Source organism: Dermacentor albipictus, chromosome 10 (assembly GCF_038994185.2).
Source record: "Dermacentor albipictus isolate Rhodes 1998 colony chromosome 10, USDA_Dalb.pri_finalv2, whole genome shotgun sequence".
NCBI classification, from domain to species: Eukaryota; Metazoa; Arthropoda; class Arachnida; order Ixodida; family Ixodidae; genus Dermacentor; species Dermacentor albipictus.
Genome location: NC_091830.1, coordinates 33,860,970 through 33,875,951, shown reverse-complemented (window position 1 = coordinate 33,875,951; position 14,982 = coordinate 33,860,970). Strand labels below are relative to the sequence as shown.

Below are 14,982 nucleotides of genomic sequence, written 5' to 3'. Positions count from 1 at the left end.
CGAAACTTCTCTAGTGGTCCGAAGTGGCTGGTCGCACGGATACTGAGTCGCTTGGGCCACGTCATGTACAAAGCACAGACTTCCGAAGGTTAAGTACACCGACGTCATCGCAACCACGTGCAGAGAGAACGTGATACTCTACCAATAGTCTCTCACGCTAACCCCAGCTTCTAGCTTCCAGCGACTGAAACTGCAGTGCAGAGATCGCCTAGTCCAGAAGTTCCGCAAGCATGCCGTAGGTCTACTCGTGTACGTCGAGCAGTGCTTCGTTATGGCATTGACTACTAGGTATATATATATATATATATATATATATATATATATTGTCTGTGTGAGTGTACTCTCGGGCACAAAAGTATAAGACCACGCGGCATCACCGAACAATTTAAAACGACTTTAGGTCCCACCCATGCAGCCTAGCATTATGTCAATTCTTTTCCATTGGTCAAACGCGCACACGTGGGTTGTGCTGATTCTTCTACAGCTTCACGCCGACGCAGAGAACAAAAAAATTATGCGGGATCTGTGGTTTCCAGATTCTTTCCTCGTGACTGTAAATGCTTCCATATGGAAACAGCACGGCTATACAACATTCCACGTAGCATTACCACACTGCATTTTGCATTTCAAAAAATAGATAGCGAAATACCAAGTATGAAAAAAAGGAATATATTTAACATACAGTTCACTTTTCCTTACTTAATTTTATTGTGCACCAGGTAAAAACTGTGTCCCTCATATAATGATATATCTCTTTCTTTCTTCTTTTCCTAATTGCACAGAGCCATGACAGGCGTCGTATTGCTGCGAGATTTCGAATTATGCGGCATCCCCAAGGACCTGCGGGTTACTTTCGTCGATAAGTTGCCGGAGGATGTACTGTGTCTTCAGTGTGATAACGTGTCGGCCCAAATGTACAGAGACAAGCATAGCCACGGCTACTGCAGGTCCTGCCGTGCCATGTGTGAGCGAGACGGGGTCTTCACGTGCGCTACTTGTGAAAAGGAATACAAAACTTGGGCGGTAAGTAGAAAGTTATTTTCTGCTGTAAATACCGGAGATGCGCCAACACCCGCAACTTCGATTACATTAATCCAGAAGACGCTTGTTGTTCGAATTTCCTTTTATTCCAGGATTTGCTTATCAAAATTTCTGAATCAACTTATTTTTTCAAGCATGCCCGATAACCAAGTTTATTGGAGTTGGCACGTACAAGGGCCAACGCAAATGGGGGCTGATACGAATTTATTTTGCAACACAAGTTTCGTCCTTCGCGCAGGAGCAACAGTTCCTCATAGGGTGCATGCTGCAGCCAACTTCTGCGGGACAATATTCAGTCATTAAAAATGAATGTGTCGCCTGCAGGCTGTGCGCTAATTCGTGGCCTCGGTTTGGGTAAGGCCGTATCTCGTAACGCTTTCATTCCTTTAAAGTGATGCGAACTAATTTAGGCCTAGCTAACCTCAAACAAAAATTACGACAAAGCTGACCTCACAATTACTGTGACGATAATGTGATTTGCTCCGAGCGGTGTTGCATCAACCCGTATATATCTGAAGTCGACTTTCATTTCCCATCAGTTGAGGTCATCGGGATAGTTCCGTTGCTTCGGCTGTATGCAACATGCTCCGGTATCTCTGAGAATGCTATGCACTCAACTAACCAGATGTCACATCGTGAACAGCATACAGTTATCGAATGATGTAAAGCAATTACTATTTTATTTGATTTATTAAAATGAAAATAGAAGAAATTCAGTCACCCTATAATCGTGACGCCGACTCCTTTTCACAAATAGTAATAATGATAACTTGGCCCCCCGAACATTTTGTTCACTTTGTTGGGAACTACCAACATATTTGAAATTCGACTGTATATTCGAAAGCTGCTTCACAAATGTATTCCATTTAGTTGGTTCAAGTTGGTGCAGCCTAATAAAAAACAAAAAAATACCTTCGCAAACAACGCGTACATCGAAGACAGCGAAGCGGCCATGAAGTTCTCACGTCCTTCATAAGGCCTACGAATATGTTCTGCGACTAGCCGTAATCTGGCGAAGCCTTTGCAAGCGGTTCACTATACCCGGTGCAATTTCTTCGTCATACCCAGGTTTTTCGGAGTATCTATGCCGGGTATATCAGCGAACACTTTCAAATTTAAAAAAAAAATGCTCATGCAAGATAGCGCAATTCGGTATATCCGATCACAAAATCATTTTGCTGAATGTGCTTACTTCTACACCACCACCTACAAAACCTACTGTACGTGTTGAAATCAGACTATGCTAAGGCCGATGATACGTCTATTCTAGATTATTTAGAAAAGTGTTTCAACGAATTTGAAAATGTCTCCGAGATCGAAACAGTTGAAGATTTGTGGCAGCGCTTTCAAGCTATTATTAAACTCTGCATAGATAAGTTTGTTCCGACCCGACTCAAGAAAACGAAGCGGAGTAACCCATGGATAACTAGGGATATTGTTAACGCGAAACGGAAATTAAAAAGGCTGCGCAAAGGAAAAGCAGATCCTAGGGAAATACACGCAGTACGTCAGAGAATAAAGGCTTTGCTACTCAGTTCGAAGCAAACATTTTTTAATCGCACTCTAAGTGATTTTCTTAAGACTTCCCCAGAAAAATTCTGGCGTTATTTAGACCGCAGAAACGAAAAAATAAAGCAAATGACGGTAGGAAATCGTATAGTAGAAGAAAAAGGTGTTATCGCTGATGGATTAAATAAATATTTCCAATCAGTATTCACGCGCAGTGATCGACCATTTCCAGTAGATGATGGGGAATCTTTCAGCGAAAGTTCCATGGATGCTATCAACTTTACTCAGAGGGGCGTATTCCAGCAGTTGCTACAGTTAGATGACAAGAAGGCTTCTGGGCCAGACGGAATACCTACTGGCTTTTTGAAAAGGTATGCTGAGTGGATATCATTTTATTTGGTAATTATTTTTCAGAAATCGCTAAGCACCCATTCCGTGCCACAGGACTGGCGTTGTGCAGTAGTTATCCCGATATTTAAAAGTGGCAATCGTACTCTAATGAATAACTACCGTCCTGTATCCCTTACGTCAGTTTGCTGCAAGGTTATGGAACACGTCATAGCAAAACATATAATTACCTTCCTGGAATCAAATGGCCTCCTTTGTGCATGCCAGCATGGGTTCCGACAGGGACTTTCCACAGTGACACAGCTCATTGAGACATTACACGATTTTTACAAAGCTATGGACAACCGTGAACAAATGGATGTTATATGCGTTGATTTTGCCAAAGCCTTTGATAAGGTTCCCCATCGTAAATTACTTTTTAAACTGTACAAAGCAGGTATAAATGGCGACGTTCTAAAATGGATTGAAAATTATTTAACTAACCGCAAGCAGGCAGTTCGCGTTGATGGTTCCGAGTCTGGTTTTGTAGATGTACATTCAGGAGTACCACAGGGGTCCGTGTTAGGGCCAACACTTTTTCTGCTTTACATCAATAATGTAGCAACCGCTTTAGATAGTTCTGCTAAGATAAAACTCTTTGCAGATGACTGCTTGATTTTTGCGCCGGTATCTTGTTCAGAGGATCAGATTAAGCTCAACCGAAACCTTCAGGCGTTTGGGAGTTGGTGTGACAAGTGGGAAATGCGAATCAATTTTGATAAGACCACATACACGCATATCACTGCAAAAAAGAATGTATTTACTTTTCAGTACGATATTCTACGCTACAATCTAGTTAATGTTCCTTGTTTCAAATATCTTGGTGTCTCTATTTCGCATGATTTAAAATGGCACAATCAAGTAGAAAGAGTGTGCTCTGCGGCACAGAAGAAATTGGGTTTTTTAAGAGCAAAACTGGGGAGGGCAACAAAAGATGTTAAACTGCTGGCTTACAGATCTCTTATTCGACCATCCCTAGAATATGCGTTAGTAGCATGGGCGCCCCATCAAAAGGTAATGTGGGCCAAAATAGAGAAGGTGCAACGCCGGGCGGCGCGCTTTATTTGCTCGAAATATAGAAGGACAGACTCCGTTTCGGCGATGTTAAAGTCTTGCGGTCTTGAACTGTTGGAAGATCGGTGCAAGAAGCAGAGAGTAAAAACGTTATTTCAAATAATTCATGGTGAACTAAAAATTAATAAAGAGTTGTATTTAAAACCTCCAGGCAGACTGAGCTCCCGCTTAAGTCATAGTGAAGCTATTAAACCGTACTTGTCCCGAACCAATGCCTTTCGTTGTTCGTTCTTCCCAGATTCAATAGAGCTGTGGAACAAGCTGCCTGCAGAAATTGTTCGCAGATCTGATACTGCATTGTTTACAAATGCAATCAATGTTCTTTACTAAAACTGTACCATGTGGATATTGTAAAGTGTTTTTCTTTTCTTTTTTCTCTTTTTCCTTTTTTCTGTTTGTGTGCGTGCGGCAGCTGGTTGAACATTTGAATACATGCCTTACAGTCTGTATATAGTATCTTGTATTGTATCCGTAGGACACTGTAGTGTATGTGCATATTTCTTTTGTATCTGGCTGTTTTGTATGAACGTATATGTAACATCCCTCCCTGTTATGACCCTCAACTGAGGGTTGACAGTATTTCTAAATAAATAAATAAATAAATTCTAGTCCACGAGCTGGTCTACTCGAAGAGGCTGACATTACTTGCAAAAATATGAAATGCATAATCGAGTAATGAACTTACATTCACTAAAGCTTTGTATGTAATTACCGTAGAGCACATATTGCTATTTACAAATTCTAGGTGGGGAATTCGCTAAGCCGATCCCCTTGGAACGAGTTCTCAGGATTGCACCAGTTTCGAGATATATATCTTTTTTTCAAACGTCTTTACTTCTGCATTTGATATGCAAAGCTTTGCGGCAGAAATGGGGTGCTCTATTAATTCCAGAGCTTCGCGGATAAATGCATTGGTGTTCCAATTACTTTTCTGTTTCAATGCACAAGAAGACGTTTTCTTAAGTGGAACAACCGTGCATTTTTACAGCAAGTTTGTCGGCGCATGTCTTGTAAACGGTGTCATCCACAAACTTATTTTCAAGTAGATATGCCTCGCAATCTCACTCGCTAGAATTTGCTAATTTTCAATATGTGCCATGAGATAATTAGTTTAAAACTTTATTATTGCATATTTCTTATTAGTCGATTACGCATTTTTATTATTGTGCAAGTAATGCCCGCCTCTTCAAGCAGACCAGCTTATGGAGTAGAATTGCACTATTTGCCACAGGTATATTTTTTTTAATTGAAAGTGTTCGCTGAAACACTCTGAATTCTCGGGAGAGCTATACTCTAGTATATGTAATCTTGGTACTTCTATGTACAGCGCGTTTCAGCGGGCAGTTTCGAAATACTTTAAAACATCCATGTGGCAGATATCACAAATCTAGTCCATGAGCTGCTCTACTCGAAGAGACGAACAACACGTGCACAAAATTTCAACTGCATCATCGTCCAATTAACAAAAATCACTAATTATTGTAACTAATTACCATATGACACATATTACAATTTACAAAATTCAGCAGCTGAACCTGCAAGGCATATCCACTTGAAAAAACTGTGTGTATGACACCATTAGCGAGATACACGCCGCCAAACTTGCAGCAAACATTCACGGCCGTTTGACTAAATTTTTTCGCAAAATGTCATTTTGTATATTCAAGCACAATAGTAACTGGAACACCAACACATCTGATTCTCTAGAAAGTTCGGAAATTAATATTTCATGAATTGTGTCATCCCCAAAATTCTTTAAAAGTGGATACCCCATGCGAAATCCTTGACTAGAATGTGTAAATTGCATTATTTTCCATATGGTAATTAGTTAAACAATTAGTTATTTTCGTTGATTTGTCGACATTGCATTTCAGACATGTTTTTTTTGCAAGTAATGCCCGTCTCTTCGAGTAGAGCAGCTCATGGACTATAGTTGTGCTATCTCACACAGGTAACTTTCTTTAAATTTGAAAGTGTTAGCTGAAACACCCGGTAGATTTCGTGACAGCATTCGAACGTTCCTGCATGCTGTGACGGCTTTACCGATGCCGGCTGCTGCCTGCTTGTGCTGTCGGTCTGATAAGGTTGTCTTGCTGGATTTTATTCTGCGACAGTTCCGTCCAATATGAGCTGCAACATTTAGGTTGAGATGCCCTAGCACTCTGCGGCGGTGCGAGCAAGCAAAAAAGTTGGTTTTTAATTACCTATAATTAGAACGCTGTTAGCACTGCACTATTTGACCACCGGCATCAAATGTTTCATCGAAATTCAAAGTAGCGAAAACAATCCCTCGCGAATAATTACACAATAACATTGACATTGTGCGCGGTATTAGTTGCAGAATGCATTTGCAAGGACGTTTTAAGCACATTGACTAGAACAAGCATGAATTTTTGTCTTTCTCTCTTAAGCTCTGAGCTCTGCAATATGCCAATGACTTCGTGGTCTGAGCTCACTCAGAAAGCGCTGTTTCTCTTTATATAACCATGATTTCTTGCTGGGAAAGAGGACCTCGATGTAACAGTGACATACGTATATATATATTTTTTTTTTGTTTTTCAAAGCTTACGGCAGATTTTTCAACGCCAGAAAGAATAAAGGAAGCGAAAGTCATCTGCCCCAAATCGAGTCAAAGTGAACCTGTAGTCATAACCTTCAACACCCTAAAGGTACGAAACTTTCACTCGCAATATTTTATCTAACAAACGTCTCTTTATCGACATTTTGAGTCAATTTGTTGTGTTAAAACAGTTCTGGCGAACCACCCAATTCTCAGAACGTACGTCAAATATAAGGCCTGTGCTATGTCTGAGCGCCACAGCCGACCAACCAGATCTGTCGCACGAGATGTAACACCCCAAAACATTAGTTCCCATTGTTCGCGAAGTAAGCTACACCAATGAGTTAATATCCACTGCAAGGACACGGGAAGCCACGCAAACGCAAGCTTTTGCGAAATTTTACATACGTGAGGTGTACATCGCGATTGCGCATACAACGTATACCATACTATGTCGTCGGCAGTGAATAACCCGCAAAGTACCAGAAGCCCCCTAAATAACGCAGGTATAGTCGAGTAAGCCTACGAATCTAGCCACAACCAGACAGTCATTCATGACTTCGGTAATATTTTACTGCGAAATTAAGTGTTCATTTGAGGGACCAAATTTGATTTCTCTTCTTTCCTGCGTGGTGTACTTGTCTCTGAATAATAAAGTATAACATCGCTATGTTGCTAAAAAAGTCCATTTTATTCATTGTTGTTGTTTTTTAGGCCCACCTCCAGCGCTGCTCTTGTAATGAGGTCGCCAACGAAGCTGCTGGGCCGAGTACACTCTCTTACGCCACGGTAATAAGTGTCAATTTTTATCGTAAGGAAATGATTATCGATACGTCACTGTTGCCAGCACAATTGACACTTCTTTAAATGTTCGACATTGCACCAACATTTCCACCCGTCGAAAATGTTTCGATTTTTTTGCTTTACTGTGCATCTTTACAGGCTCCACATCAGATAGATGTTATCCCTGAAGTAGTGACACATATTTAATATTTCATGGTTTCCGACTTTTTGATTTGCCGTTGAATTTGTCGCCTTTTTGTGACCCCCTTTGTTAGATGAGCATGAGTGCGTATATTTTTGGCAGATGCTCTCGCGCCGACCATCAGCAAAGCAACAAAGTGCCGCACACTCGGCTGACAAGAAAGAAGGAACCATCGGCGTAAAGGTAAAGCATACAAGCATCGTAGAAGTGTCAACCTCTCCTAAATGGCCTTTTCGTTACGTGAGCCTGCCAAGGCGCTCCTACTCGAAACGTTTTTGAGAATTCCGCATCCTCACCGGGTTAGGTCACTGCATACAGACAAGCAGGTTGCGTATAGAGCACGCTCTTACAATCGCGTCTGCAAAGTATCGAACTAAGCGACGCCAAAGCATTTGAAGTTATAAGCGAAACCCAGTGAACCCTTCCTTTCGGAGGAGGTGTGCTTCCTGCATGACAATCGATGTCGCACGCATAAGTGTATCTGCGTCAGGTGCGCTGCCTGCAACGTCACCAATTGTGGCACGTGACTTAAGCGTGTCATCCAATACAGAACACGCGGAATCCTTGCCGGAAGTGCGTCGCGCAAGACAAAAAGCAGGAAAAAAATAACGAAGGCTGGGCTCGTGACGCAAACATGGCTTGTCGCAGGGCGCTGTTCGTGGCAAAGGGAGTGTTGCAGGTGGGCAGTGAAGCTCGCCTTCCCGCAGCATGGCGGTGCATCACTTCGAATTGACTTACCTCCTCTAATAATGAAGTATTCTTTAAAAAATTGTGGTAAAACGCTCCCTGTAAATGACGCTTTACCATGTCCTTTGTTTGGAAGCAGGAAAGTGCCTGACAGAACCGGAGTCATTGCGAGTGTAGGTAAAGGCACAGTATAGTGATGTAGGTCTTAAATGTGAAAGGTAAGATCGAGATCTCATAGGCAGAATGCTAGATAGCGATAAATGTAGTAGACCTAAATCAAGCAGGCTAGGGAAACATTTGTCCTCGCCCCGTTTCAAAGGGGATGTAAATAAACTTCATAATCGTCACCATGTATAACCAAAAATTTCGGTGGGGTCTGTAAAATGCCCTTTCTCCTGTCCTTTCAGCCTACATACAATATGCTGCAGGGAAATGGACAGACCACCACTTATACTCAGCCCTGGACATAATTCTGCCCATGTTTCACACTGAACTTGGAAGTTTGAGACCCACGTCTGTAACGGCCATTCTATATGAACGTCCGGCCATATCCCCCTTGATTTTCATAAAGTAGAGAGAGAGGAGGGTACTTACCCACAGGATAAATGGAGAAGTCAACCTCAGTTGAGCCTCAAATGCTTTACTTCACACTGCGTAAGGAATTTGGGGCAGTAGCAGAGCTAGGACGGGAACAGGAAGTAGTGTGGTATGATGAAGGTTACGATAGCCGCGTTCCCGCACCACACTACATCCATTCTTGTTGGCGGGTGGCGAGGCTACTGCAGCGTAGGCAGGACACCGTCAATTGCGCTCGTTATTTTCGCTGCTGTCCGCGCGACTGGTGCGCAGTGTGGTGCCAGATATGACGACCAGCCCGCTATATAGCATTTGTGTGTCGTGAACTTACAGGCGTAATGTTAAACCTGTGCAGAGTTAGTTTCGGGCAACGTGAAAGGTGCCTTGTCTTAGACGGCCACTGTGTTAACGGGAGATTGATCGCGCATGGACTATCAATAAAAACGTGCGCTGGATATTCATGCTTGTTTGCACATTATTGTGCTTGTTCGTGCACACTGAGGTTTAAAAGTGCACCAAAGGCAAGTGTGCCAACGCGGCCTGTTAAAGTACCTTTCCACAAATCTGGCAACGCTTGTTTCGTGCCAAGAAAATACTTCGTTTAAGAGAAAATCGCGTCGGAAGTGTCCGCATACTTCTGGCTTAATTAAAATCGCCCGCACTCCCGATATCGCATACGTCATCACGGCCCTTTACTGCGGTCGGTGAGTAGAACGGCATCCGGCAGCCGATGCTACGGTTTCTTGCGCAAAACGCAAAAGCGGCGTCAGTAAACGAGCCCATTGGGGCAGAGCCGACAGCGCAAAAGGGGATACGGCACGCGCCGATTCGTAAACGCTATTTTCGAAGTTATTCGCGGTGAGCCTCGCTCTCAGCCACTTGTAGTTCGCGTGAGTTCGCGTGAGCCAGCTTCACCAGCTCTAGACTCCGGGATTACGAAAGTACTGAAAACGAAAGCGCCGGTGGCGCAGAGTCGACCGAAAACGAAACCTTTAGATGACCTGCGTCGTTGTCAAGGGTAACGTCAAAGAGAGAGAGAGAGAGAGAACTAAACTTCGATTTTTTGAAACGATAATCCGAGTCAGAAACCGGCTCACCCTAGGTGGAAGGATTCCTTTTTCCAAGAACCCTCTAGCTTGGGCGGCCTCCTTGGCCAGGGCGACGTCAGAGTTATTTTTTAAGAATGTCATGGAAGTAGACGAGTAGAATTTTCTTCTGACTTGTGATGCAATGCAATTATCTTTTTCTTGTGCATGGTTGTGTACTGGTGACAGAATTATTATGAGTTGCACCATCGTCGGTCTAGCACTTGAATCTCCTGGTGGAGTCCCGAATCGTATCCTACATTTACCTCAATTTCTCGGTTACTACTGCTCTGTTCTTGATTTTGATGCTCAACTGACGCCTTCGATGTTCTCTAGCTATAACGAATCGCTTTAACTCGACTTAATATTTGTCTTTAGTGCCCCTTCAAGGGTATAAAATGGTTGCTTGTTCTCAAAGAACAAGAAGCACGTGAAATCACTTAAGCCGAGTTTATCATGCCAAATAGCGGCGTGCTTTAGCCGGTCATCTGTCGCCCTGTCTTCTAAAGCAACACTGATACTGCACAAGTAATTAAGGGAGAAAAGGAGGACGTATGAGGCTACAGGCAAATTATATCAGATTACGTTAACGGCCTTTCTGTAAGCTGTCATGACACAAGCGCAGCTGTAGGCATGTTTTGCCGCGTAGTGTCTTTTTTTCTAATTTCAGCACGTGTCCTGTTCTCCCCATTGTGCTGCTCCACGCGCTGTTTTCTTCACATTGCATGCGTACCATGTCGCTTAGATGTCAGTCCTCCTCGATTAAACTAAACATATCTCGCTTGTTACCGGCCGTGGTTGCTCAGTGGCTGTGGTGTTGGGTTCCTAAGCGCGAGGTCGTGGGAGCGAATCGTGGCCATGGCGGCCGCATTTCGATGGGGGTGAAATGCAAGTACACCCGTGAACTTAGATTTAGGTGGACATTAAAGAACCCCAGGTGGTCGAAATTTCCCCAATCCTCCACTACAACGTGCCTCCTAATGAGAAAGTGGTTTTGGCACGTAAAACCCAATAATTTTTCATCTCGCTTGTTTTCCTAGCCTGTATAGCTTTATCCGAGATGGCAGTTCCTGATATGAATTATTGCTGGCTGTTCCAAAGGTGCGGAGCACCCGGTGCCACGATGGGATGCCACGCCAACGCGCCGTAGATCACAACGAAGGATGTTCTCCAAAGCACCAACATGGCCCCCCCCATCTTATCACTCCCTGTGGTGAATATCCTTTTTTTATTATGATAGTAAGTACATGAACATTCCTGGCGCATTTCTGAGGTCACCTTGATGTTCCGCATAAAGTCAAAGCCCGATAACATCTTCGCCGTGTGCTGTATGTGCGAGTCAAATCTTGCGAGGGCCTGCCGACGATCCTTGCTCAATCCCACGCGCGCGAGGGGTGGTGGGGAGGAGCGGAGTTAGATCGCGACGAAGTGAGACGCAGCACGAATATCAGTTTGCTCGCCACTGCTGCCGCGTTTCCTCACTCCAGAATTTTGACAGCGAGTTTCCATGTCATCGAGTGAGGTGTGTTCATGATTACCTGCGCGCGTGACACCGTGCTTGTCATTTTAGTTAGTCAGCGAATGTTTACAAGTTTATACAGCCTTTTGCAGAACACCCGATTCTATACTCTTGATTTTAAGGGCCCTCGTGAGGCGATAGTGCTATCTCCGCAATCGTAAATTCTATTCTGTGATCGCTCTGTAACATATTTTGCAGTCACAGCACACCTCACTCTCATGCTCATTATTTTAATACCTATCTATTTTGGCGCTTTACCATGACTGATATTTAGGCAATTTTACAGCCAAGTAACATCTACCTACTACAGTACATCTGCCCATCGCATAGGCAGAGTATTGTCACCACATTACCACTCGCGAGGCGCTCTTTGGCCCCCTTGCACCACTAAACACAACACATCATCATGAGTTCACACAGCCGATAGAGCTACTATCCTTGCTTCGTATAGCTGTCTACTAATTTCCTATCGCGTTCGATGCTTCGCCTTTAGGGCGAAACTGCCACTTGTTTACCTTTCTTTCCGACACTCATTACGAAACAGATGGGCAGTCAGCGTGCATAGTGTGCAATTATCTTAAATGCAGAAGAGATCGAATATGCTACGCCGAATTTGATGCCTCGAAATGTTAATTGAAGTTATGCGAAATTAAATAGAAAGCCCTTAGTTGTGTTATTGATAGGGTGCAGTATAGTTTCTGGGGTGGGTATAGTTTACCAAACCAATTATATTTACTTATATACTAAAGTAAATAAGCTATGACTGAATAAAATTGCATTTCTTTATTGTTCGTTCACAAATGTGCTCTCCGTGTCCAGAAATGTCAACAATTTGCAGCAGTCTTAGTCGACGTGAATTCTCTTTAGTCATTGCAGGGTTTGAAAACTAAAACAACGCAAATAATTTTGTGCCATCTCAAGATATTTGAATTTTTAGGCGAAATATAAGGCAGAGGCCACTTGGCCCGACGTATTGACTTCCTCGTAGCCTTAAAAAGGCCGCCGTTACAATGGCTTCTCAAGTCATTTCCGACTGTTATGTTGCATACCAGAAAGACCTATTCCTCGCCTAAATGCCATACGGTTGCGGAAGCGTGGGACGCTAGGCTGGATGGTTCAAGATGTTTTTGACAGTAATGTAGCACAAAATACGCAGTCTGATAGAAGGAATGAACAAACATCACGAACAATATTCAGGAATTTGTTCACTCCATCCCTCTGTTTTTGTTTCCCGCACTGCTCTGCTGACAAAAGACACGTTGCTTTTAGCTGGGAACGTGTCTGTATGCGCGCACAAATTGCTGTCTCTATGTGTGTTCGCGCAAGGACCACTTTGCAATGTTCAGAGCTCGGGGATTCAAACGCGATAATTTAGCCACATGGCGGTCGGCAGAGTTCGCACTGGCGGTCTGCTCTTGGTGACCACTGGGAGACCAAACGCAGTCACAATGCTTGGAAACAACTCTGGTTTTCGACGTATACCACAGTGAATCACCCTGGCGCCATGATGAGTACTGTACCTATGCACACAAATGAAGTCAAAGCGTTGTCTATTGGCTCTATGTGCTCACGCGGCGTGCTGAATTTCAATGACGTCTGGTCGTACTCGAAATGTATTTCGCGTACGTTTGCTTCTCTTTGGTGACAAAATAGTGGCCTTCCACACCTTTTCCCGGTGTCGCGATTCCGACTGTGATCGAGCCGGACCTGGATCGAATTGCTCAATCATGATTAGTTCTTTAGTGCAAGCTTGCGAAAAGGAGCCAGCAATGATCGAATGGGCCTGCATTATATCGGGGTTGGTGTCATTTTTGTTGAAAGTCAGTGGAACATGAATGATTAGGGACCCTAAAGAAAAATATTAGGCTCAAGTATATAAATATATTATCCGTATAGAAATATATCTCTTTGCTGCGTAGAAAAGAGCCGCAGGAGTTCCGGCTACTGCTCCTCAATTTCAACCGCCCATGACAAAACAAATGAGTTGACGTAATCTCGACGTGACCTCCATCTATGCCACACACTGCGAAAGAGTCTATGTTGACATTACATGCGAAATACTATAGTCCGCCACAGGTTTCACAACTTCGATTTTCCAGTTTTGTTATTTCCTAGTTTACAAGATATATCTCCTGGCCACGTATGACAAATTCATTATTAGAAACCTAATCCTTCAATCTAGTTTGACAATTTCTTCCTTTAGTGACCATTTAGGCAGTGTACACATAACATCAATTCTAGTTGGATTTTGCGGAAGATACATGCTGTAAAGGGTGGACGAAAGATAAGGGGTTAATGGAGCTCGACATGAAAACATGTGCTCGAGTGCATCTTTAATTCTTACCTCACGTCGCCTTTGCATACGACAAATACGCGTTGTTTGTTGCTCTCTTGAATGCTTTCGTACATGTATACATACAGTTCTAAACGGTTCACAAAATTGTACCACCTGTTACCTGTTTGTCCAACTAATCTCCAGTAATGTAGGTGACCAAGTACTAATATGATTGATTGATTGATTGGATTGATTGATTGATTGATTGATTGATTGATTGATTGATTGATTGATTGATTGATTGATTGATTGATTGATTGATTGATTGATTGATTGATTGATTGATTGATTGATTGATTGATTGATTGGTAATGTTTGTGGGAGCACGCTTTTCTCTAAAAATCTCCTGCTGCGATTTCAATTTTGCTCAAGTGACTGTAAGTCTTCCTTTCACCGGAAAATGGAAAATATATACGCTCGCTTTAACGGATGTTTGCTGTCATATTCCAGAAAACAATTCCAAAGAGCTTCAATGACACCGGGCGACATGACACTTTCAATGACGTAGAGTTTCACCGAGCTTTTTAGATGTACAAAGTTCGATGCCCAAATACCGTTTTTTGCCTCTTCCATTATAGACGCCTACATCTTGCCGAGCAAAAATACGGGCTCATGTGACGAGCGCGTGCGTGTGTCAACACCTCTCAATACACGCATCGTTTGCTGGTGAAGCGTTATTTGCTAACTCTCTGCTTCTACTCGCAGGTTGCCTCGTATCCAGCAGCTTCCATTTTCACTGCGGAGCACACCGGTTCTTTCGAAGTAAACACAACGCCGATCTTTTACGCACTACAGTTTCGTCACTATTTCGTGACCAGTTTTCATGTTGGTTGCAAACTTTAGCCCAATAGCTGTAACAGGACATAAACTAGTAATTCTGTTAAATATTATTGCTATTGTTCGAACGTCTGATTAGTAGGATATTTTGAATGTTGTAACACTGTTGGTGTCATAATAGTGTAATGCGTGCTTTAGTTCTAATAATTTGGCATATATTTTGCTGTGATAAAGATGGCATTCAGGCTTTGCTCAATCAAATCTATCTCACAGAGAAATATGCAGATATATATATGTATATATATGTACGTATATGTATATGTACATATATATGGAGATAGTGTGATTTATGTACGGACAAATATAACATAGGCATATGGATATGTAGGGATGTAGACACATAGAGATAAATAATATCGAGATACATGAATATTGAGAGTGATATAT

The 14,982-nt window shown here is 42.8% G+C and overlaps 1 protein-coding gene across 7 annotated transcripts in view; it reads left to right on the top strand.

Moving 5' to 3' along the window:
- LOC139051089 (uncharacterized) overlaps nt 1–14,982 on the top strand; it is a 53,030-nt gene that overhangs the window by 7,609 nt on the left and 30,439 nt on the right. For 3 of the 7 annotated variants that reach the window (XR_011509225.1, XM_070528172.1, XM_070528175.1), the window contains exons 2-7: nt 783–1,023; nt 6,576–6,680; nt 7,286–7,360; nt 7,659–7,739; nt 11,006–11,143; nt 14,464–14,520. Coding sequence is in view for 6 of the 7 variants with exons in the window: in XM_070528172.1 (XP_070384273.1) it covers nt 787–1,023; nt 6,576–6,680; nt 7,286–7,360; nt 7,659–7,739; nt 11,006–11,143; nt 14,464–14,520 (693 nt within the window). In the remaining variant the exon portion in view is untranslated. The remainder of the gene's footprint in view (nt 1–782; nt 1,024–6,575; nt 6,681–7,285; nt 7,361–7,658; nt 7,740–11,005; nt 11,144–14,463; nt 14,521–14,982) is intronic. The other 4 variants (XM_070528174.1, XM_070528176.1, XM_070528177.1 and 1 more) reach the window with 4 other exon arrangements.